At 34.5% G+C, this 25,581-nt stretch overlaps 1 protein-coding gene across 1 annotated transcript in view; it reads right to left on the minus strand.

Annotated features, from left to right (window-relative positions):
• Positions 1–25,581, minus strand: part of LOC132904700 (uncharacterized) — a 117,216-nt gene that overhangs the window by 13,447 nt on the left and 78,188 nt on the right. Inside the window, exons 2-3 of the mRNA XM_060955405.1 lie at positions 7,871–8,063; positions 5,713–5,857 (exon numbers count right to left, since the gene is read on the minus strand). Of these exons, the coding sequence (XP_060811388.1) occupies positions 5,713–5,857; positions 7,871–8,062 (337 nt within the window). The 5' untranslated portion in view covers position 8,063. The remainder of the gene's footprint in view (positions 1–5,712; positions 5,858–7,870; positions 8,064–25,581) is intronic.

The raw sequence follows: 25,581 nt of genomic DNA on the forward strand, positions 1-25,581 counted from the left end.
GGCAACCAGATATCTTCACATCCTTACTGCGTACCCTCAGACTATCTGCGCAGTCTCAAGTACTCTCCATAAATCTCAGGAATTTTTTAGTTAAGGTTCTTCAGACCGAACAAATATTCTTTCACTGAATTGTTTTCTAAAGTTTATTTTCTATTACGAGAAGACGCGGGAAAGTTGGTTTTTCGCACGTTCAGTATCTTTCGTTAGCGACTTCCTCTCGAGGGCGGCTAAGACCCTTCCTAGTCCACCAACCGTCTACTATCCAATCAGAAGCAATGTTTATTGCCCTCACTTTCCTAGCCAAAATTGTCATCAACAAATCCGATGGTTCCGTGCGCTAGACACATTCATCCGTAGCTTTCCTCCGCCACAGCATCGTCACCGAACTTCACTGATTTTCCATCTTTCGAACGGTCAACACCTTTGAAAGGGTTTCCATCCTAAGATCAGTCACCTACTTATTTTATACATACGCACCAGCGTAACTATCTTCATTACAAAGTTGTTGGAATAAACTATAACTTATAACTTGTTATATTAGTGTCATATTCAATTTAACTACCTCTATTATCCTAACTGAAATAAGGGATCGATCATTTCGCGGCGTCGATTGTCTAGTCGTAACGGGAATTTGACTGCCGTTGACGTGCTTCCTCGCGATCACGTCTCCGCGAGTGAACGAAACAATACGAAAGAATACAAGTCACTGAGCGTCTGACAAATACCGGGATCGTGCATTGTGAACACGTTGCACGTGTGATACACGTAAAGAAACTTCTGTGTTATTTAAGTGAATTGAGGAGATAATGTCCAAGTTAAATTTAAATTACTTTTCTTATATCTTTATGTACTTATATATTCTATATTTACCTGAAATATCTGTAACAATTTATAATTGTTGTCTCCCTAATAAAACTTTCAAATACTAACCATTTCATTTTTAAAATGCATTATTTGATTATACATGTTGATCTGATATACATATTTTCGATACAACATAAAATTTAGATTTGTTAATTTAACGGAACTTTGACGATGAAAATGAGCTTTACTGGTTTACGTTGCGGTAATTTTCATAGGCTGGAATGTAATTAGTTTAGTGTAACGAGAATTCAATCAAAATTTGCACTATAAATTTCCGGCTACACGTCAATATATTTCGCGTTTATACTGTGTAATTAATACTCTATGCAGTGTACTTTGACAATTTAATTCCGAAGCAACCGCTTTATCTGTTGCTAAGTTTACGAGCATGGCATCGTGTTGATAATATGATGCATGTGAATTTCATCGGTCAACTTTATCGTTCATGCAAATGTTATGGAGATTCTTGCTATTGCGTTCAATTGATATGCACTTAAACGTATCTGATAAGAAACATTCGAGTACAAGAATATCGAATAACGTTTGCTATGTAATTGTATACTTATTTTTCGTAATAACATTCGACATTCTAATTTCTTCTTTTAATTCTTTTACTTTAAAAAATTGTTTTATTTCAATTTTACTTTTGAAAATACTTTTTAAAAATAGATAGACAAGTACAAAATATTCAGCGCAGCAATTAATTTCGCCATATTATTTGGGTTTGATTTGGAAAAACTAAATTTTGCCACTTTTCTACGATTAATATAGCTTACTGGAATAAATTAATAAATTCACAATTCAGAAAAAACGTGGCATAGTCCACTTTCGCTCTCATTTTTCGTTTCATTTAAGGAGAGTGTAATTAAAAGTAAGTAGAGAAGTAAACAAGGGAACAATTTCTTTCAAAGTGACTTTGTTCTACCAGAATTTCCTATTCACTTATACGTACATGGATTTCTAATAACTCGTTAAAAGCAGTTGGGGGAAAAAATGATCGATTTTATGGAAAACTGAAAATGTTTGTTGAAAAAAGTTCGAGTCGACCTAAATACGGTAAGTACTTTTAATAAGCTGTTAAGAATGTTCACGGATTAGTTTCGTAAAATTTTTTGAAGCAAATAAAAGTGCAAAAGGATACAAGACTATTTTGGATCTTATTCAGAGAAAATTCAGCTAATTTTTATTCTTTTTTTATTTAGAATTATACTTTTTGAGGGAATTTTAATGAAACTATTCTATCTCGTTTGTAAAACTCACGCAATTTTTATATATATATGCGAGTATATTTTAATTTCAGATGTGTTTATTGTACAAATAATAATAAAAGTGCAAATAATAATAAAAGTGCAAAAGGATACAAGACAATTTTGGATCTTATTCAGAGAAAATTCAGCTAATTTTTATTCCTTTTTTTTGTTTAGAATTATACTTTTTGAGGGAATTTTAATGAAACTATTCTATCTCGTTTGTAAAACTCACGCAATTTTTATATATATGCGAGTATATTTTAATCTCAGATGTGTTTATTGTGCAAATAATAATAAAAGTGCAAAAGGATACAAGACAATTTTGGATCTTATTCAGAGAAAATTCAGCTAATTTTTATTCCTTTTTTTTGTTTAGAATTATACTTTTTGAGGGAATTTTGATGAAACTATTCTATCTCGTCTGTAAAACTCACGCAATTTTTATATATATGCGAGTATATTTTAATCTCAGATGTGTTTATAAGCATTTGCAGTGTACTTATAATAAAATTAATTTTACTTTGTTAAACATTTCCGCTGTAAGAATGTATAAATTCGTGACGATAAATGTATTTAACGTTTTATACAGAGGATATTCCATCCTTGAAGGTCTACCTTTTAGCTAAGTCAAAGAACAGCTATCACTTCTATTCCGACCACGATGTTAAACGACATTAACTTGATTACTCTGAATAGATAGCTCACAGTAATATGATTTTGTCATAAAATCTCTGAAGAAGAGAAAGTTCTTTCCAAACTGCTTCTTATTACCTCGTCATTGTCTTGTATAATATATCATTGCTAACTATAGAATAAATAAAACGAATTTATACGCGTATTCCATTATTTCAGTAACAAAGCATTCGGAATATTTTATTAAAATTTCGATAAATAAAAGGACGTGAATATTTCATCAGAAGCACTTTGCTTTTCCTACATTTTTCTGTAGGAGATTTAATAATATAATTTCGAGGACGAACATGATAAACGTTTAATATCGTTGGAAACTTTTTCTGAAAGTAAAATATTAATAGAACTTTTAATAAAAGTTGGATCTGTTTCAAGTTCGAGCGTTAAATAAAGGGACATAATTTTAGAATATCTTATTTTTATTCTTCTATTAATCAGTATACTATATCTACTTGATATGAAATGAATAGATAGAAATGTAGCGGCACTCGACAGTAAACTTTCTAGCGGTTTCTATCCCATGACCTGCTACATGAAGACAGTATCCTTCGGACAAGATGATTGCCAAACGTCGAAATATTTCTATAGCACATTTTCTACCTAGCCTAAGGACCCGCTGTGAACCTTAGGATTTCCCTAGCGAAGGTTCTTCAAATGAGCAAATAGCCTTTGTTTTAGCATTTCCTAAAGTTATTACCTACTAAAGAAAGAAAGAAAGATACGAGAAATATGGTTTTTCTCAAGTACGATGTTTCCCACTAGTAATTTTCTCTCGAGGACGGTTAGCATTCTTCCTCAACCGCCTTCAACAACGTCCATTTCCCTCACTTTCCTAACAAAGATTTCCCTCGACGAATCTGATGATCTCGTATCCTTAGACACAATCCATCATAGTTTTCCTCTGCAGCATCATTGTGACAGTCGAGAGTCTCCAGTCGACAGTCGAGTCTCGAGTCGTCAGTCCATAGTCTCCAGTCAGTTGATAGTCCATAGTTAGCCGAAAGTCGATAGTTGAGAAATCATCACCCGAACATGAATCACTATCGTAATGCATCGCCTAGAAGTCTAACTTATAACAGCTACTCGTTAATAAATATATTGTTAACCATATTCGAGGGATTCTTCAGCACCTATCACGACCTATCCACCTCAGAAACAATAAAACGAAAAAGACAAAATATCACGATATTTTAAATAACTTCATTTGATCTTTATTTCCCTATGTGAGATTTGAGAACAGTGTTTGGTATATTGTAATTGTAACTGTCTGGTATACTATACAAGTTTGAATCGTTATTTAAGCATTTGCAACGAACATAAATACTAGTTAACAAACGCTTGAAATTTTGCAAAGGCGTGTTAGTATTTAGTATGATTGAGTCTATTCAGTTCGCAAGTTTCCAAGCATAAACTCGGTGGTTCTAAAGTTCAAAAGTTACAGAATTCAGAACTGCACGACGAGATACGCGGTACGAATTTGCAAAATTTAAAAGAAGAATGTATTAAAAGTTGTTTTTCTTCGTATCATTTCCTTTTCATTCCATTTTATTAAATTAGCATTTTTTAATTGGGTGTGTCCAATATGAAAGACATTCAAATAAAGGAACAATCATGAAACGTATTTCCTTGATTTACCATCTTACGAAAATTCATTAATATTTTAATTACAAACTGTAGTGTTGTATAATAAATTCGTAATAACTGAATGTTAATATCTTAAATCAATATTTTGTTACAAATATTACATTTTTGTCAAAAAATATATAAATATGAACAATACATGCATTCGAATTATTTGATGAAATCATGTTACCGTGATATGTTTTTTTGAAAATGTCACATTTTAACTGTAGATGTAATCCAATTAGTCAATGGAATTACATATCCTGTTGAGAATACATAATTAAATGTATAATTAAATATTCTGTTGAAAATATTCCTACGCTCGTTATCAATGTATTACTCGATGAAATTAACTATGCAATATAATGAGTCGAAATGTTATGTGTTGAAAACGTCATTATTCTACCACAGATATGTAGCCTAATTACTTGAAATCAACTTACATGATAGATAATAGATCCTATTTGAGAGTATTCAACTGCGGAAAAATGTGGCCTAGTTACTCAATAGAATTATATTTTACGATATGATATTTTGTTTTGAAAATACTATACGTCTGTTTGTACAATAAAATTAAATCGTTATAAAATACACATATATAATAACAGCAGGTAATACTTAAAAATAACGTATTAAATCCATCAAACCAGCGATTTATGTATAATTTTGCTTCGCTTTCCGTTAGCGCTACTACATAAAAATAATTTATTTCGTTTTTCAAAATTGTTCTCTAAAACATATTATTCATTTAGGTGTACCTATACTAAAAATAAACGAAAATTATACAAATTTGAAATTCTCCGTATTATTATATTTGTCTCTTTCACGCTCAGTGTATTACCGTAATAAATCGTTATTAATCAACTAAACGACAGATATAATTGATGTTAGTGAGTCTTGGGTCAATTAGTGATCTTGTATCTCCTTTATAAAAATATCAGAAAAAGTGTGTTTCTATTGCTAATAATAAATTTTGTTCCCACAGCCTAAACAATTTGGCTTCCAGAAGGCTTGAAAAGAAACGCTAATTCCAGATGTAATTAATTTCACTGGAATATTCTTAAATTCGTTTTAACTATACAAGATTACAACTGAAGTTACAACTTGCTTGGGAATTTATTCTTCTCTTTACATATGCATTACAGATGAGATGAATGTATTTCTTTGACCCATTATTCTCTTATATTATTCTCTGGCGAACATTCGTCACAAGCACACCGGATCGTTCTGGCAGAAATTCAGAGTTTTCTTGGTACGGTTTCATGGGTTGAGAAAAATGGCTCACCTAGGAGAAGCAGAATGGTGCCCGCTACGAGTAAAGCGAGTCTATGGTCGGTGGTCGTCGCACCCGGGGCAAGTTGGACTAGACCAACGACTAGCACCACTGCGCCTAACAATAGGCACACCACCACCGCGTGTAGCCCTGATATCTGTAAACGACAATGTTCTTGTTAAATCACTTTCCACGTCTAACGGTCATAGGGATCATCTGCTGGCGATTCCACCTGCAAGGTGTGAATTATTCATCATCCTGCGAGTGTTCCTCTCGAATGATTCCCTGTTACAGGATAATTCTGATGGTCTGTGTTGCTTTTCACAATTAAAATGCTCTGTACGTTATTTCTTTTATATTTTAAGATATACTACGGCTCATACAGCGAATCACGAAAGCATTTGAACACTTACAGAAACTTCTTACGAATATATTATAATATGCGTAATACAAAACACGTTATAACATATATTCAGTTTTTAAAATACGTTACCCTTTGCACAGTGGCTTGCGAAAGTATTTGAACGTATATAGAAATTGTTTTTAATCATGTTGCGTACATATAACGTATAGTACAAACTATTTGAGAACTATGTTAGCAGAAACGAGTCTGAAAATGCATGTAGCATGTTGTTCCTGTTTGCGATTATTTACTGCAAACGTACGATTCGTGGACATTACCAAAGTATTTAAACGATCAATTATTCGTTATAGCAATGTCTAAAATCATTCGCTAATCATATTGTATATTATTGTTTTACTAAATGTACATTTGCAATAAGTGCATCGTATGCTCTATGTACATCTTTGAATTAATTATGCATTTTGCTAACACAATCATGATTTTACATTTTAATTCTTGTATTTGTTCCGTATTTTTTAAATATTTTACTTGTGGTCATCTGTATTTGACTATGGGAATATGAACTCATATAGAGAAGCATAAGAAATTGTTAAACTAATGTAAAAATTGGAAAATTAGACGGATGACTGAAGTATGCAACGTTTTGTGACAGGTATAAAATATTCTTCTATTCCTAATCATTTAATTAATTCTGTTAAAAAAATACCATTTAATAATCTTAAATATTTTCAAGAATTTCAATAATTATTATTTCAAGGACATATCAAAATATTATAAGAAGATGATGAAAAATTGGAATATTAGATGCATGAATGATTTCTCTATGATATTATTTTTTCTATTACAAGGCTTTATTATGTTAATATTTTAGTCGTAAATATTTAGGTGTATAACGTAATCGGTAAATTTTCTGCAAGATTTTAATGGATAGTAGTAACTCTGTTGTTTCTTGAGCTTTCAATCCACTGTATTATGTAACTGACGTCGTGCATCTGGTAAGTCTATCAAAATCTATATATAATCTCTATCAAGGACTTTTTTAATTAATCTCCTAATCATACTTATATTGTCAATGCATACTATAATATTAATCTCAAAACGGTTTTTGCTGCTCGATGCTTAATTTTTAATCTGTTAATCTTAAGTCTGTTTTAACAAAACATAGAACTCTTCTAAACCACAAAATCTATTTAGAACATTACTTAATCCACGCAGAGAGCAAACTGTTCGGTTCTATCGAGATTAAATATATTTTTATTTTCGAAAAAATAAATACCAATTATCGATTTGCAGACATTTATGGAAAATTTATAAGCACAAAAATATACGCGTGTAATATCTAGAGAAAAATTCGTTTTATAACATTTAATGAATCATACAAATTTCTCTTTAGATTCCATTTTTTTAAATATATTCAGAAATATTTGATTAATCGTAAATATTACAGACTCGATCACCTTGATTTCTAAGCAATTTCTTTCAACATAAAAATTTCAGAAAATAGAATCGATCATTTTGATTCTTGAGTTTCAGTGATTCGAGTGTTCTGCCAAGTCGTTGAAATACGTATTATAAGAAGATATGCAAACCTATAAATGGCACACAGGCACACATAAATTCCACACAGTGGAATAACTCAAGAACACAGAAATCGAACGTTCGTGTTGTCATAAAGTGTATCCATGATGCGTAGCGTATGGTCAGTTGAGATCAATAAATAGTCACGTTAGCACGACGATATCCATCTACACTGTGATGTACGTACGTACATATGTTCGTATGTTTGTACGTTAAGCGAAAAATTACCTTGCCACAGAGATACAACTCGGGTAAAGGTTCCAGGTGGTTGTTGTGGCCATGAGGACTGGGGGTAGGCGGTGAGCCTTGAGGCGGTGGCATCCACTGGCCCCCTAGGTAAAGCTGACTAGGACGTTTTAATCTTTTTTCCTGTCGTTTACGTTCGTGGCGAACTGCCACCGCAGGCATTGCACCGATCATCCTGCAAAACAGTCGGTGAACGTTAGTGATAATTAAAATATTATATATGCAAATAAGCTTTTCTTGAAATTTCGTAAATTTACCATTGTGTCTTTGTAATTCATAGATGAATTTTGTGAAAAGTTCGTTTCAATGATTTCAACTAGATTGTTAAGATTGCACGATAAGATTGTGGACAGAGGCTAGAAAAAGTATCGATACATCGATGTATTTACTATAGCATTTATATAATAATGAAGTCTTAGGTCCTTAGACGTCGCATAATTTGAAAAATTTGATATTACAGGAATGAAATCAGTATCAGATAGACATAAAAAAATACGCTACGAAAACAGAATCTGATAGACACCTTTTTGGAAAACGAGGATATGTGCTTATATTATATTGTAGTTGTAAAAAGTAAAATAGAGTTGTAGGTGTGAAAACATATTAGATTTATATATTTAATGATTAACTAATGAACGATGGTATATGCTTAGAATTAAGTTAAGAACATTTATAAATTGTTATAAAATATAATAATTTAAAATCTTGTAAAAGAATGCGGAAAAGTCTGCAATTGTTAAAAACTAAACTATCGTATAAATTCTTTTCCCTTTGGGATGAATGATCATTCTTGATCACTGGTCACTTTCATATTTTGTTATTATAATAAAATTATTCTTTTCATAAACTGGCATTTAATACAGATTAACACAGTTGTAAATGAAAAAATAGTACCTTAAAAGTGTAAATTTAGTTTAAGCTGGTAAAAAATATAAAAATTATAAAACTGATTATTGTAACAAATTGTTGGAGGAGTCAATTTACAATAAAAATGTCAAAATAATTAAATTTTATTGTGTTATAATGGAAAAATCAATTTTCATAACATCAGTGCAACAGAATATTGTGCATTGTCACCTTTCGACTAATCATCTGTAACCTTGTCAACGGTTGATCATCATGTATATAAGGAACATCCGACTCGCGCGCGAGCTCATTTGCGCTTGAACCTTCCTAACGTGAAGATCGGTAAGAAACCTTTGTTTACTTATTAACAACTTAATTCCGAATTTAAATATAGCATTTAAACCATTAATTTACAACATTTGACCTATCAATTTATAACACTTAAATTATTAATCTTCAACAAGCTGTAATTCGGTTCGAGTGGCCCCGCGGGGGTGGACCCCACTGTTCAGTTGGGGCCTTGCCTTCGTAATCCTGTTCAGCGGTCCCTCCCCGGGTTCAACTTGTTTAGTCGGAGTGTGTTAAGTTGCCGGTCTATGTGATGCATCCACGGCTGGATCACCAGTGGATCACTGGCATCATTGGTCGGCGCTATTGACCGCGACTTGTGAAAGTTTCGAACGGCGAAACAGAAATCGAGTTACGGTCAATCCTTGGGCTTTCCGCTGAACCCTAGTGTTATCTCGTGTACAGAGGTACGTCGCGTAGGAGGTCGATGTTTCGCAGTTAGGATACAAAACAACTATCTCATACTAATCTACGCAGGCCCGTGGACAAGTAATGTCAGAAATCGACATTATTGCCAATAGGTTAAATGTTGAGATCGATGTGTAATGTTGAATAACTCATGGGAGGGTCTCGTGCGTAGTCACCTCCTCGTGGTGAGACCTGGTAATTGGCATCATTTCCCAAAGATTAATCAACTGATTAATTTTTGGAACAACGTGGGACAACGTGGGACAACGTGGGACAACGTGGGACAACGTGGGACAACGTGGGACAACGTGGGACAACGCTGGACACCGTGGGACAACGTGGGACAACGTAGGACAACGTGGGACAACGTGGGACACCGCTGGACACCGTGGGACACCGTGGGATATGTCTTGATTCTCACATCCATTCTGAGCCCATTCTGTACAATGATACTTATCTGACTTGGAACGACATATAAAAATCGATTCTTCCTTTCCATTAAATCTTGCGGTTATTTTGTGCACTGGAGTGCGTCGCGCGAGTCCATTGATTCTTTCGAAAGATCGCGAAGGAACGAGTTCGCGCTGCGATTTTTCTTTCATTGTCTGTTTATTCGGGCTTCTTCCCTATTTTTCCATTTTTAAGGAAAAATTACTGCGGTCATATTAGAGTTTGTAACTTTTTGATATATTTAAAAGTTTAGAGTCGCGAGAATAGAATATTAAAGAATTTAGTACAATGACTCGAATGTCCCTTTTGCAAGATACCAAATTGTATATGCAGTGTCAATAGCTTCTATTAAATAAATTATTCTTCTATTTCCGATATATGAAATCATTCTCTTATTTCAGACAAATTTTTAACGAATTATCTTATTGTTTCAAATTGAGTTATATCTCAATAATTCACTTGTGGAATTCAATACAGTTAACGTCATAAACTTGCAACTTAGTAACAGTTAGATTCAAATACCTCGAAACAAGGTTTCGCGTGCGTTTGTCAAGTATTCTTTAAGTATATTTATTGGCGATCTCTTGAATTCTTGCAAATATTTTCCAATATTTATAACACGCGATTATGGTGTATTAGTGGAGTGTATATTTCGTATTCTAGTAACGAAAATTCACAGTATATATTCTAATTGCGAACAGTATAATTCTTGCAAACGACTGCATTGCATTTACGGCATTCGTAAACATTTGTTCGCTATCGAGAAATATCTCACAATTTTCAACTTACATTTTCATACTTGTTCCAATTTCTTAATAATAATTTTTAAGTATAAAGAAATAGCAGTATTTTCTAAATAAACGTTCGATAGGAAAAAGAAGAAAATTGTCGAAACGACTTTTAGCTTCTTTTCCACCCCCCACACCCCCGCATATAAACTGTTTTATTTTCAGGGAATATTTGTGACCGCGCGCAATGCGGTTGTAGAGTCAGTGTTTGCTACGCAATAGTTTCTTTTTAATATTTTAAAATCACGATAGTTTTAATCAAATTCGATCGAATAATCATACGCGAAAGTAATAAAATTTTATCAATCAAATTTGTACGCGATATTAGAGTTCTTGTTCGCCGATTATAATTTGAACGGTCGCGGTAACGTAGTCTTTTATGTTTTCTTTTATATATATTTATTTTGTTGAATATTTGTTTTCGGTATTAGAGTCAGTGCCTCCCTCAAGAGGATAAAGCCTCTCCAGGAGCTCAAGAATGTAAGTAGTTTTATATATTGTATTTCAATTTGTTCTATTTAGTATATTTTGTTTGAAATACTGTTAATTATAAAATAAAAATGATTGATAATTCAAAAAGCTGTAAATGTCCTTTTTAATTGAAATAAAGTCTTAAAGTCTTAGCATTAAAGTACAATAAAACTGTCTGATACGTATAAAAAATCACTGAATATTTTGTTCTCAAACTTTTATATTAGAGTTCCAATTTACATACTTATTAGAATATATTCTTAATTATTGGTAAAGTTTCGAGTTTGTTATTATGTATTAACGATATTAATGATATCTTGTGTTTGGTTATAGACATACCACTGCTTCAACTTCTTTACCTTCTTTGGGAATCTTCTAACAGTGGCTCAAAAGCCAGGAATGTAAGTATCTTTACATATCGTACTTCAATTATGTCTATTCTGTATATTTTTCTTTGATCACTATTAATTAAGAAATACAATTTGATTGAAAATTTGGCAGATTAGAATCTTCTGGGGTAATTCTTTCATTAAAATAAAATAAGTGTTGAAGTCTTAATACCGAATTATGAAACAAATGACTAACGTATTTCAGAAATCATTAGATTCTTAATTTCTAGATTTTTTACTTTCATATTAGAGTTTCAGTTTGTATACTTACCAAAGTATATTAGTATTTCAATCTTTATTATTACTAAAGTTACCACAGTTAATAAACTTTCATTTTTCAATATCTCCAACCTTTTAAATAATCAGCAATCACTCATCGTGTTTTGTTTTGTTACAGATTCTTTGCAACCTCCATTTCCACCACTGGACCCTACACAGTTCTTGATGATATTCGTCCTCTGTTTCTCCGCTTCGAACGGTGAGTCGCATGCGTTTCTGTTCCTCCGGTCACCCCATCATGTCGTAGGATGAAAGGTCCGAATCGGCACGGGTGACTGGTTGTATTACGTAGAATTTTTTCCGAGCATAGTGACCGCGGGTATTTTTTATACCCGTGAGTAGTAACATTCTTTTTTGAAATTTATTAGTTTAGGATAGGTCTTCTTGCACATCGCGATTATAATAATTAGTTTTTTAATAATTAGGTTAAACATATACACTTGAATATATATTCGTGTTACTTATAAATATGCATGTTAATATTCCATATGAATATTTGCAAATGGCAAATATCTACACGAATATACCTGTATGACATAAATATACTTGATTTTTAGCAATGAATCGATCGTGACAATATTAAGTCACTTTCGTTTATTTCACTTTGGCTAGAATTTAAAATATGAGTTAAAATTCATTTTTTCCGTATAAGAATGTGTGAAATTTTACGTGCAAGAAGACACTTCGCGACAGGCAGATTTTTGAATCAAAGTAATAATTTTGAACACTGCTTCTGCACTTTCGAGTATGTGCTTTGATAAAAAGATCGCCTGAGATTATTTCTTTTTTAATAATATATTTAGAGTTAATAATTCCATTTGATCGAGCCTCAATCCTTTTCAATTAACGCTACCTTTTTTGCAATATTAAAATTTTGCTCTAATTTATTAAATTAATAAAGTAGAGTTACTTAGTTACTATTAAATTAATAAAGTAGATTTAATCAGAAACGAAGTAGTAAAATATAAAATCAAAGAACGTTAGTCGGTTAAAAAAAATTACACAAGCTAATCATATTTTTAGATCAGGATTTTCAGATTTAACCCTTTCCGTGCCCATTGTCAGGACCTCGTTCACGTGCTCAGGTGCTACTTGAATGGGAGAAAGACATTGGGCACGATGATCTAGAATTAAGTAATGTAATAATTTCTCAGCGACTGACGATGTGTTAGTGTATCGTGCACGACGTATTTTCCACATTATGTATGTGTGTTGTTAGGCCGTGGAACTGCGTCGTTTTTTCTCATTCGTTAAAACTTCGAATATTAAAAATGTCGAGACATATATCGATTCAATTGACGTCTCGATACAATCACAATTTGTGATAATATAATCTACACGATTAAGTGTAATCACAGTCTTAATATTGCTATCAATTGCAATTATAATTCCAACTTTGCTTATATTTATTTTAAAAATATAATTTCTTTAGACGTGTTTTATCACGTTTTACGCAATGGTCGCTAGCCTTCGTCGGTCGATTTCAGGAAAATGGTACGTACCTTAGAGTATGCATGTTGTGTTAAGCTCGGGTGTCGGAGGCGTCCCGGGACGTCCTCTCTAGTGTAGGACCTTTGCGCCCGGGCGTTTGTGTGAGAACCGTGGAGCGAGTGTGTTGGTGTGCCCGTTTTGCCATTTTTTAAATATAGCGCTAGGTAGGATAGGTAGTATACTTTCTGGTGTGTCTGTTAATTATAAGTAGGTAGGGCCGGGCAGGTTGGCACAGTCTCTGGTCGGGTAGGCACGTTTTCGCGTGACCAACCTGTTTCTGGAAATTTATTTGAAAAATCGACGGTGAAACTGGCACGAGTAGGGCATGCTCTCGTCTCTGGTTTTGCCTTTCGATTTTTCGAATTTCGCGATCGCGGTCGCGAGTGGGCGAACGAACGTTTATCGCTCGAGCACGCACATGCGAGTGGGCAACGATCACCGCTGTGATCGTTGGTCAGTCCATGCGCACTTCAATCAGCTTCCGCGGTTTATATTTTTATTTTCAAGTTTTTTTTTTGTTTGCGATTTAGAAGTCTCGAGCTTAGATATAAGTTTCAGCGGGCATTGCGCCCGAAGAAAGAAGAGGCTATAAGCCGAAGAGGCCCGACAAACTGTCACTCAAGAGGGCAACTACTGATGGCTGCCCATCTTCTGGGTCATCCAGAGCATGGGAAGTCATTATTGTTACTACTTTGTCACTATGCTCGCTTTTAGTATTTGTAGTAATAGTAGTAGTAGTAGTCTTTGCTTTTTTGACCGATGTATATATCGGTCCATCGTCCTATTGGGCAAATCGCGATTTTTCTTATTAGTGTTGCGATTAATTAATTACGGGTTGTATTAGAGTTACGAAATAACATCGCGGCTTTGCATTAGTGTGGCGGAAAATGATTACGGTTTGAATTAGAGTTGCGATAAAATGATAATCGCGTTTGTTTTAGAGTCGTGAATTGTCTTTTGCAAATTTTATTATGAATTTTTAGAATTTCTTATAGAACTATACGTATCAGAATTTATCCTGTTTTCTATCGTTTAAAATTAGATTATAAAAATGTTAGTTTTCAATTAATTTCATAGTATTGCAAGTTTTAGTATCAGAATATTTGAAGTAGCTTTTTCATATAGTAAATAGTAATTTTTATTAAATTCACTATAAGAGTTAGCGTTGCGATATTGTTCCATCGCGAGTTCTACTAATTTTTCCTGTTAGCGTTGCGATAACGAATGATCGCGTTTTCTTAAGTAGAGTTGCGTTTATAAAATGCCCAAACCCTCCGACTGTATTTGTCGGACACTGTTCCTGGATCACACGACACAGCTGCAAGAGCTGTGCAAGTGTGATCGTTCATCGGCAACCTCCTAAATGGTTGCACTGCTATATGTCAGCCCTCCACTCGCGATTTTTCTTATTAGTGCTGCGATAAATTAATTACGGGTTGTATTAGAATTGCGAAATAATATCGCGGCTTTGCATTAGTGTGGCGAGAAAATGATTACGGTTTGAATTAGAGTTGCGATAAAATGATAATCGCGTTTGCTTTAGAGTTGCGAATTACGATATCGCGATTGCCTTTTGCAATTTTTAGAATTTTTCCTGTTTTCTATTGTTTAAAATTAGATTATAAAAGTGTTCACTTTATTTTATAGTATTGCAAGTAGCAATACCAGAATATTTAAAAAAGCTTTTTATATATTAAATAATTATTTTCATTAAATTCACTTTAAGAGTTAGCGTTGCGATATTGTTCCATCGCGAGTTCTACTTATTTTTCCCTTTAGCGTTGCGACAACGAATGAACGCGTTTTAAGTAGAGTTGCGTTTACAAAATACCCAAACCCTCCGACTGCATTTGTCGGACACTGTTCCTGGATCACACGTACAGCTGCAAGAGCTGTGCAAGTGTGATCGTTCATCAGCAACCTCCAAAATGGTTGCAGTACGATCCCTCGCTATTAGTGTTGCGTATTGTTTAAATACAAGTGCGTAGATTTAAATTTATTAGCGTTGCGTCTCAAGTTTCGGGAATTTTCAGACTTTTCTTTTTTTTATTTTAATGATAGATTAATTGATATTGCAGATATAACAAAGCACTCTTCGCGTTTGATTTTGAGAATTTTCTGCATCATAAATATTAGTAGTAAATTAGCGTTGCGAAACAAGAACATTCAGTTCCACTCTCAGCGTGTTGATCGGGTTTATATAGAGTGGAAGACGATCGAATCTTTGTAGCCCTTCTGGCTACTGCTTTGTTTTTTTTTTCAGCGCCCCTTATTAGTACGTTTATTACTGAAAATACTGCTAAAAGACTTATTTCTGTATCAGCGTTAACGTTACCATGACTGTTAAAATATAGTACTTTATTACGAATGTAATATATATATATATACATGTATGAAATTGTGAACGATTTCAACACGTAACAAAGTATTATAATGAAATATCTTAATATTGCTACGAAGGCTTGAAATATTTTAAAAAATTTAATTCATTGCTATTAGAATTAATGCTGATGATTGTTCGTTCTTAGAACCATAGCTGTTAGAATCCTTTCGGCCGCGATATTTTCTATCTTTTCACAGTAACATAAGAGTAACAGTATTTTTATAAATATTCGAATTTCATTTGCATGAAACAAGAGTTCATTCGCGATTATCGTCACGTTTGTAGCAAAAATTCTGCAAAATATGATTTATTCGCATATCTTTCGGTTCACTATGTTGCAAGTCACTATGTTGTTGTAGGAAATAACAGATACCGTTAAAAGTTAAAAGACAAAACAAATGATTTTATAATAATCGGATTTTCTCTCATCTAAGTTATTTTATATGAAATTTTCAAGTTTTAATTCAGTTTAAATTCAATTACTTAAAATTCTTGTTCTCGACGTAACCCTACTTTCGTTTAAAAAGATACAAATGATTCACTATATTTGCTAAAGTTTAATCAATAGTAATTTGATCTATAATTGACCATTATTAGTAGTTTATTTTTTATATATAAAATGTTCTCGTTTTAGAGATGCCTGTTTCTTTTATATGTATCAAATTCAGTAAATGAGTTTGTTTCAGATTTATTAATTTACAGAAAATACATTTCAGTTACATATTTCAACGTTTCATAGCATATTAAATATATATGCAAGAGGCCCAAATGATTTTTCTTTCATAGTCAGATTGTTCTTGATATCACATTATTAAGAGAAGTATATTACGGTATCGTCAGAATTTGTAACTTTCGATATCTTCAAAAGTTTAGCACAACGAGTTGTATGTCCCTTCTGCAAGACTCTAAATTGTATATGCAGTATCGGTATTTTCATTTTCCTTCTCTCGATCCAAGTTAGACAAATGTATCTTTGTTACCGAATGCTGCCAGTATGGTTGCGAATTACTGTACAATATTTGTACTGATCGATGTAATAACTTTCGCAGATTAATCAGTTGATTAATTTTTGGGAAACGATTACATCGATCAGCACAAACATTGTACAACAATTCGATACCAAGCTAAGAACTACGCTAATACAGTGCAGTTTGGATCACCAACAGCTACGAAGAGAATATTGGGTAATCTAATCTGGACTGCGCCGTGGGACACCGTCAGACACCGTTGGACACCGCTGGACATCGTTGGACAACGGTGGACAACGCTGGACAACGTCGGTCCAGTGTGGATCTCCAAAAGCCGGGAAAAGAATTTTGGATGATCTAGACTGGACTGCACCGTGGGACACCGTGGGACGACGTGGGACCACGTGGGACGACGTTGGACGACGTGGGACGCCGTGGGACGCCGTGGGACGCCGTGGGACGACGTGGGACGACGTTGGACGACGTTGGACGACGTTGGACGACGTTGGACGACGTTGGACGACGTTGGACGACGTGGGACGACGTGGGACGCCGTGGGACGCCGTGGGACGCCGCGGGACGCCGTGGGACGACGTGGGACGACGTTGGACGACGTTGGACGACGTGGGACGACGTTGGACGACGTTGGACGACGTGGGACGACGTGGGACGACGTGGGACGACGTTGGACGACGTGGGACGACGTTGGACGACGTGGGACGCCGTGGGACGACGTGGGACGCCGTGGGACGACGTTGGACGACGTTGGACGACGTGGGACGCCGTTGGACATCGCGGGATGCGTGCGTTTTAGGCTTAATTAATCATAAGATAGATATCTATGTTATGTGCATTGTAAGCTCATTCCGTACAAGGATACTTATCCATCTTGGAACGAAATGTATTAATCTCGTCTCTCTTGATCCCCTCGCTTACCACATTGGATAAATTGTTCCCGCGATTTATCAGTTCACGATCGCTCAGTTCTTTCAAACTGCCGCATGAAACTCGCTCGCGCGTATTCCGGGTACGTGCGGGTCAACGTGCACTGGACAACTCTTTGGATTCATAGGTCGCCCAAGGACACCTCTTGTCTTGGTGACTACTCGACGACTGCTCGTTATTTGCCTCGAATCACGGGCATTGTCATCACACTGGTGATACCTGTGAATCTGTTGACGATCGAGTCGCAGGTCCGCAAAGCTGTCCGATTGGTACTTCGATACTTGGACAGGGACGTTACATTTCACTACAGGGGCATTTCACGTCCTCCGTAATTCTGATTGAACCCGTGGGGGTGGAACCCACTGTTCAGTTGGGGCCTTGCCTTCGTAATCCTGTTCAGCGGTCCCTCCCCGAGTTCAATATGTTCAGTTGGAGTGTGATAAATCGCAGGCCCATTTGCTGGTCACTGGTATCATCGTGAAGTACCATCGACCGTGATCACGCTGGTGATACCTGTAAATCTGTTGACGATTGAGTCGCGGCTCCGCAATGCTGTCCGATTGGTACTTCGGTACTTGGACAGGGACCTGCATTTCACGTCCTCCGTAATTCTGATCGAACCCGTGGGGGTGGACCCCACTGTGCTGTTGGGGCCTTGCCTTCGTAATCCTGTTCAGCGGTCCCTCCCCGAGTTCAATATGTTCAGTTGGAGTGTGATAAATCGCAGGCCCATTTGCTAGTCACTGGTATCATCGTGAAGTACCATCGACCGTGATCACGCTGGTGATACCTGTAAATCTGTTGACGATTGAGTCGCGGCTCCGCAATGCTGTCCGATTGGTACTTCGGTACTTGGACAGGGATCTGCATTTCACGTCCTCCGTAATTCTGATCGAACCCGTGGGGGTGGACCCCACTGTGTTGTTGGGGCCTTGCCTTTGTAATACTGTTCAGCGGTCCCTCCCAGAGTTCAACATGTTCCGTTGGAGTGTGATAAATCGCAGTCCCATTTGCTGGTCACTGGTATCATCGGTAAGTGCCATCGACCGTGATAAGATCCAAACGACGTGACAGGAATCGTACGTCACGTAGGTTTGTTAGTTCCTTCGAGAGATCGCGATTACTTTCGTTCCGGGCGATCCGCGGTTTTTCTTTCATCGTCTGATTGTTGGGGCTCCTTTTCCACAGCAGCCTCATTTCTTTTCTTTCGTTCCAAGTTAGACAAATGTATCTTTGATACGGAATGTTGCCTATAGGGCTGCGAATTATTGTATGATGTTTGTACTGATCGATGTAATCGTTGTGCGTGAGATACATGTTGCGTTGTGTGGGAGATAGATATTGCGTCGTGTAAGCTTTGTTTTACGTTTGTAAAGATTCGTGTAACCGCTGCGTTGGAGATATATGTTTCGCAGTTAGGCTACGAAACAGCTATCTCTTTACGCAGGCCCATGATCACGTAGAGTCAGAACTCGACATTCTTGCCAACGGGTTGAATGTTGAGATCGATGTGTAATGTTGAATAACTCATGGGCGGGTCTCGCGCGTAGTCACCTCCTCGTGGTGAGACCTGGTAATTGGCATCGTTTTCCAAAAGTTAATCAGTTGATTAATCTTGGGAAAACGATACCAAGCTAAGAACTACGCACCAGTCCAGTGCGGATCTCCAAAAGCCGCGAAAAGAATTTTGGATTGTCTAGACTTATTGTACAATGTAGTGATCGATGTAATTCGCGTGTTGGAGATAGATGTTGCGAGGTATGTATATTTATATTGTAAGTTGAATCTTCATTCCGGTTACAGGATATCTCGTTCTATATTTTATTTATAATTTCATACAAGACTTTAGTTTTAATTCAGAACAGTACTATACTCAATCAATAACGTCGCATGTAACACGAAAATGGTAGGGGGATCAGGTGATCCCCAAAAACGGGACACGAAAAAGCATTTCACGTTTATTCTCCACCTGGTCTGTGGTAGACCTTTGTTACGATGTAACGAAATTGCATATATAATGCACTGAAAATGTCCTATTACATTATATTTTATAAGAAAAATATATGAAATTGTTGCAATGATAATTGTGCATATCCTATTTTATTGTATGTTTCCCTTCAGCGTGAATCGCGTCATTATAGCTAACATAATTGTTATGTAAGTTGGTAATAAGGTGAGGTAAAACTGGGGGCTGGAATATATATATTGCTCACACGTACATTATAATAAACAACTGAGCTGACGGTTTTAAATAAAAATTTCTCTTTTTGAAATATGAAATTCTGTAACACAGTTATTGGTTCATTGAATAAAAAGTAAGATTTCTTACGTATTTAACATTTTTAATAAACTTTTTTTATTTACTGATGCGTTGTAATTTTTTATTAGATGAAGTTTTCTCTCTTTGTAGACGCTATATTGATCTTATCTAAAGATTTTAATCCTTAGTTCATGGATTTTTTAGAACGTTGATAAAATAAACACAATAAAGAGGCAAAAATTTAGAAACGTCATCGTTAAGGACATTTTTTTTCATTTTTATTACGTCCGTAGATTATCCTGTAGTAGTCTTAAGTGATGTTTTTCTATTCTTTTATCTTTCTTTATACTGTGGATTTTCGACTATGAAACTAGTAGTTTCAATTGATGGATAAAATATTTGCTATACACGTACAACTAGTAAGAGGAAGTCAATTTGACCTCGTTCATGTAAGTAGGTAAGATATATCATAGTCTTTATTTAACCCAACGGCATGACTATGTTTATTTTAATTCTACGCAGGTTTATTTTGAAATTCCAGTATTCGACAAATATACGGTATTTGATTCTGCTATTAAACGCTATATTTATAGAAACGTCTTAAGAACACACGTGTAGGAATTAGGAATACATAAAAGTATTTTCGCACCAAAACCACAAAGGCATGATCGTTTGAAACTTAATTATACATAAGTTAAATATTTCAACCAAAATTACTACAATATAATAATAAGCATTTTAGGTTTCACGGTAACAAGTATAAAATATATATTGTATTTAATCATTCGATTCGTTTTATCGAGAGAATATCCTTTAGTAACGTTGATGTTAAATATTTTCAAGAAAACCAAGAATTATTATTAAAATATTTTCAAGAAAACCAAGAATTATTATTAAAATATTTTCAAGAAAACCAAGAATTATTATTAAAATATTTTCAAGAAAACCAAGAATTATTATTAAAATATTTTCAAGAAAGCCAAGAGTTGTTATTAAAATATTTTCAAGAATTATTATTTCGAGGATACATCAAAATATAATTCGAGAAGATTATTATGCAAAAACGAAACACGTCCTGCTAGAAAATTCTAGGCTGAACGCTACGACTCACTTACCCCGTTTTTTTCAAGTGCAAAAGCACCTGATGCGTGTCGATGAATCTGTTTGCCCCAATTCCCGAAGTTTACACAAGATTTTACCGTTTATCTCTGATATACGACGCATAAAAATGCTATATCATATTTCAAGGGAATAAGTGATGATAACAGGAGGGATTACTTTACATCTACTCTAGGTGTGCCTGATAATCTGATAGCTCTATCTTTCGCTGTACGATATCAATGATAAATCACTTTCCCTTTTTCTTTATGCATTATGCTAAACAGTAAAAAATTACACTAAGTGAAATTTAAACGCGTATATCATATAATATATTCTTGTGTATTTACTTCTACAATTGTAGCACATGGTTAATATATTAGAATAACAAAAGTGGATTTGTTTAAATACTTTATATCTTCGTTTATACCATTTCGAGTTATTTTTTTAAACATTATATACATTTTTATTTATATGTACAGTTGCAAATTACTTGCTCTGTCGTATATGTCTACTGTATGCTCATGTGCGTCATATTTCCTTTTAAAAATTATATACTATATTTTGTGTTAATAATTATCCACAGTTTATTGATGCTTCTTAAAATTTATTCAATGACATATTTATAAGAAATTTGAATATTCAGGTATATGGCGTTGAAGCTGAAATTTCAGCAACAACACCATTGGTTACATTCTCTGATAGTACGAACATGATAGCCAGTAGAATAACACATAAATAGTCGAACATACTAAACTCAATAAGACACAATTCGCCCTGACATTCTGCCTGTTAATCGTATATCTCTCAAATGTGATTAAATGATCTTGTATCATAAGAAGTACTATAAAGAAATTCATGTTAAAACAGTAAAATTATTTTGATAAGATTTGTTGATACACGATAGTTAATTGAGCAAGCAAAAATGATACAAATGATAATTTCAATTTGATTTATCAAAACTGTGGGTAAAGTTGAAGTTCCATAAAGAAATCTGTACGGTCCTAAACTTAGAAAACTTAAAAAATCATAATTAGACTGCTGATATTTATGCAAATTCAAATATTCGTGAACATAACTAAAGAAATGAAGACTAAATAGAGATTTATTTCATCCATTAAATATTAGAATGAGAATTGTTTTTTAGATATTTAGTATATGTATGTATACCATATTATATCTCCTATATTTTATAAAATTCTCATGAATGCATAATAATGTGACGTATTTTCTTTACTCATCTGGCTTTTGAAAACAAACGCGCTCGTTTCGCTTAACTATCGAGTTTTTCAATTAAAACTTTAACAATTTACTAAAATAGATTCCATACATCTAGTATAGGTCTGTTTTTCAGGAAGCTCTGCAATGTTCCATAAAAATTCATTTAAATATCTCAAAAACCTGCAGCTGACACAGATCATTTATCTTTACATATCGTTGTTCTCAAAAAGAAAGATACATTTAATATATATATTAAACGTTCCCTTAAAACGTTACAAGTCCCTTTTGTTTGTTGAAACGGGAGCAACGTTGAAATAGAAAAATTCGAGAATCTCGATACTCGAGGTATCTATCGATGAATTGATTTTGATAGAAATGCATGGAACAGAAGAGAACGAAACACGTGTAAAAAAGAAAATAAGATAGCGAAACTAATCCAATACCGTTTGCTATCCGTAAGAAAAAGAACAGACGAATCGTTAAAAACAACGTAAGCCAATCAAGAATTTAATTTCACAACGATCGATACGAATTTGATTACGCGAAGGGATGGCTACAGCGAACCAAATGAAACTATGCAAGTTGGAGAATCACAGCAAACTCTTGTGGCATCTATCGGTGCATTGATTTTGACAAAACTGCACGAAACAGAGAAGAGAAAAAAAGAAAACGAAATTTCGATTTCGTGGAAATGGTCGTTTGACGGAACAGAATGGCGGCCGCACTTTCGGCGAGTTCGTGAACCAGGAGACGCTATGAACTTTGGTGACCCCAGGTGACCCCGTCGGTCGATACGTCACTACAGCCACCCCTTTCGCCCTGCTGGCTCACCAGCCAGCTCGAACTAGCCGGGTTCCATGGGGTTGCTCCGATCGACGTTAAAAACGAGGTTGCGATGCTTTTGATCGGCTTCGTGCACATGTCCCTGTTAACGGTATATCCCGGAGATTTTTGTTAACAAAGTAAACGCTATCGAACGATAAATAAAAGAACCGCTGTCATCTCGCAACATTTAACCTTTTCATCCGGCTCCTTCGGAGGATTTCGGTAACTTTCTTCTGGTAATCGAGCGAAAAAAGAAAAGAAACAGAGAAGAAGAAGAAGAAAGAGGGAAAGGAAAGTCGAAGAAAATTTATGGAGATTCGATAGCGTTATTAAATAGGGGAAAATCAAGGTAGAGTAGGTCGTTATGGTAGTATTACATGGTACATATTATCTGGATATAAAGTTATCGACATTCGACCAGCTTTGTTCTTGTTTAACAATGGCGCTCGCTCGATGTCGACGGTTGCTCAAAAATGTCGGCCGTTTATAAAAAGGAGCAAGGAAACATGGGATACTTCGTTTCAAAGGTTAATTATTATCAGTTCGCGTAAAATTTATTTCTTTACTGGGTTATGTTGTTTTTAACGATTGGAGCGTCTTTCTATCTTGTTGGATAGCAAGCAGAATTTAATGGACCACATTCAGTGTCCTTTTTTGCTACTTTTACTGTAGATGGAAAATGTTAAGATTTTAAGAAAATTTCGAAATTGAAATAAAGACTAAATTTTATCATACGTTCGATTTATTACATATCCTTTTTCTTTTTCTAAAAAGAGTTACACGTGATCATTGGTAAAATTCTATGAAATTTTGAATCTGATTTTCCTTCTATTAAATTATTACATTAATCTTCTACTAAAGTAATAAACTACTTTATAAAATATAAATTAATGATCGCTTAGATACAGTGTTTCATAAAGAATTTATAACAGTTGCAGAACAAGTTTATCTTAATAGAACATTTCACTCAGACGACAGTAAAAAAAAAAAAAAAGATAACGGTATACTGCCATGGAACAAGTCATCGTGAAAGTTCTGATCTTCTGGTAATTCGATATTTCCTGTTTTAAAATGAAGCGAATAATACAAGGCAGCCGGAGATGAAAGAAATCTATCTAATAAACAAGTGAATTCATCTCTTTGCTTGAGTTTCAACTTTGCACTTCAGCAGGACTTCGTAATGTCATCAAAACAGGACCTTCAAAGCAGCAATCCTCGTCTCGTAAGGCTCCCTTCAGAGACTTTCATCTTCTCTTTATATCTGCCCCTTTTTTTCTATATACAAGGTAACGCTTGAATTTATTTACAAGGTTAACTGACATAGGGAAACAAGTTTTTTTTACTAAAAAGTAATATTATTTAACACATTGTTCCTCCCCGTTCCGAATTAGAATATAGATCTAACAGAATGGGAATATTCTTTTCTATTCGATAATTTTTCTTGACATTGCTTTTTCCTTTGTCTCCGCGAGGAAGCTCCGTCGTGAAACATTTTCTCGTCAAATCTTGATATAGGAAAGCGTTCAAGAACACATTTGCCATAAAGCACACTTCACTTAAATTTGGAGGAAAATAAATGTCTTATAAACGTAGGCGTGAGATTGAGAGAGTTGCGACGAAAATACAAAACGTAATGCAAGAAGCTTCTCTTTTAGGTCCTGCTTAAAAATGTCATTAGGTCATTTCGATGTGACTCGATAAAAGGTTAAAACCATTTTCTTCTCAAATTTCGCCAGCAGCTATTGAACTATTGAGTAAACCAATCCCATTATCGATTCTCTTTAGAATATCTGTATGTTAATCCTATTTTCTCTTCATTCACTTGTTCATAATTTTTATATCAATAATTCACAATATTATCACTGTTTGTGTATTATATTATCGCTTATATAAAATGCAATCAAAAATAGTCTATAGTACGTATCGTGTAATTACTTCCATATTTTAAAACGTATATTTTGTTGAATCTTAATTTATGAATATTTGAACCTTTCATTTTTTATTCTTAAATGCATATTGAAGCACATTGTAAGAACTTATAGGTACCTATTACGTTTCTTCTTCTTATTTTTGTTTACTTCTGTTTGTTTAGGATTCGGAAGAAAATTATAGAAGGAAAAAGTAAGAAAATAATGGAAATATTAAATACCAAATATTCCTACTATCATCCTTATGTAAAAATATATAAAGTTGAAGTATAGTACTTAAAAATATTTCAATAATTATCATCGTACAAAGGATCGTCTTACGCAAGTTTCCTTGGCATGAAAAAGATACATTATATTACGTCCAAGACTAAATTTTGGAACATTCCTAACGCTATATTTCACGAAAGGAATGATGTCAGAAAACAATAGAAAATTGATTATCCTAACCATAAATTCTATGTTTGGGGATGACCTTCTTCTTCGAATATCTTGTCGAGCCAAAGAGTATAATAACTTCCAAAAGCCGGATATCGTGAACGTTTGCTTTAGTTCGAAGAGTCCTAAAGCACGAGTCGGTGAACGAAGCAACTTTTTA

This window comes from Bombus pascuorum, chromosome 2 (genome assembly GCF_905332965.1).
Source record: "Bombus pascuorum chromosome 2, iyBomPasc1.1, whole genome shotgun sequence".
Taxonomy (NCBI): domain Eukaryota; kingdom Metazoa; phylum Arthropoda; class Insecta; order Hymenoptera; family Apidae; genus Bombus; species Bombus pascuorum.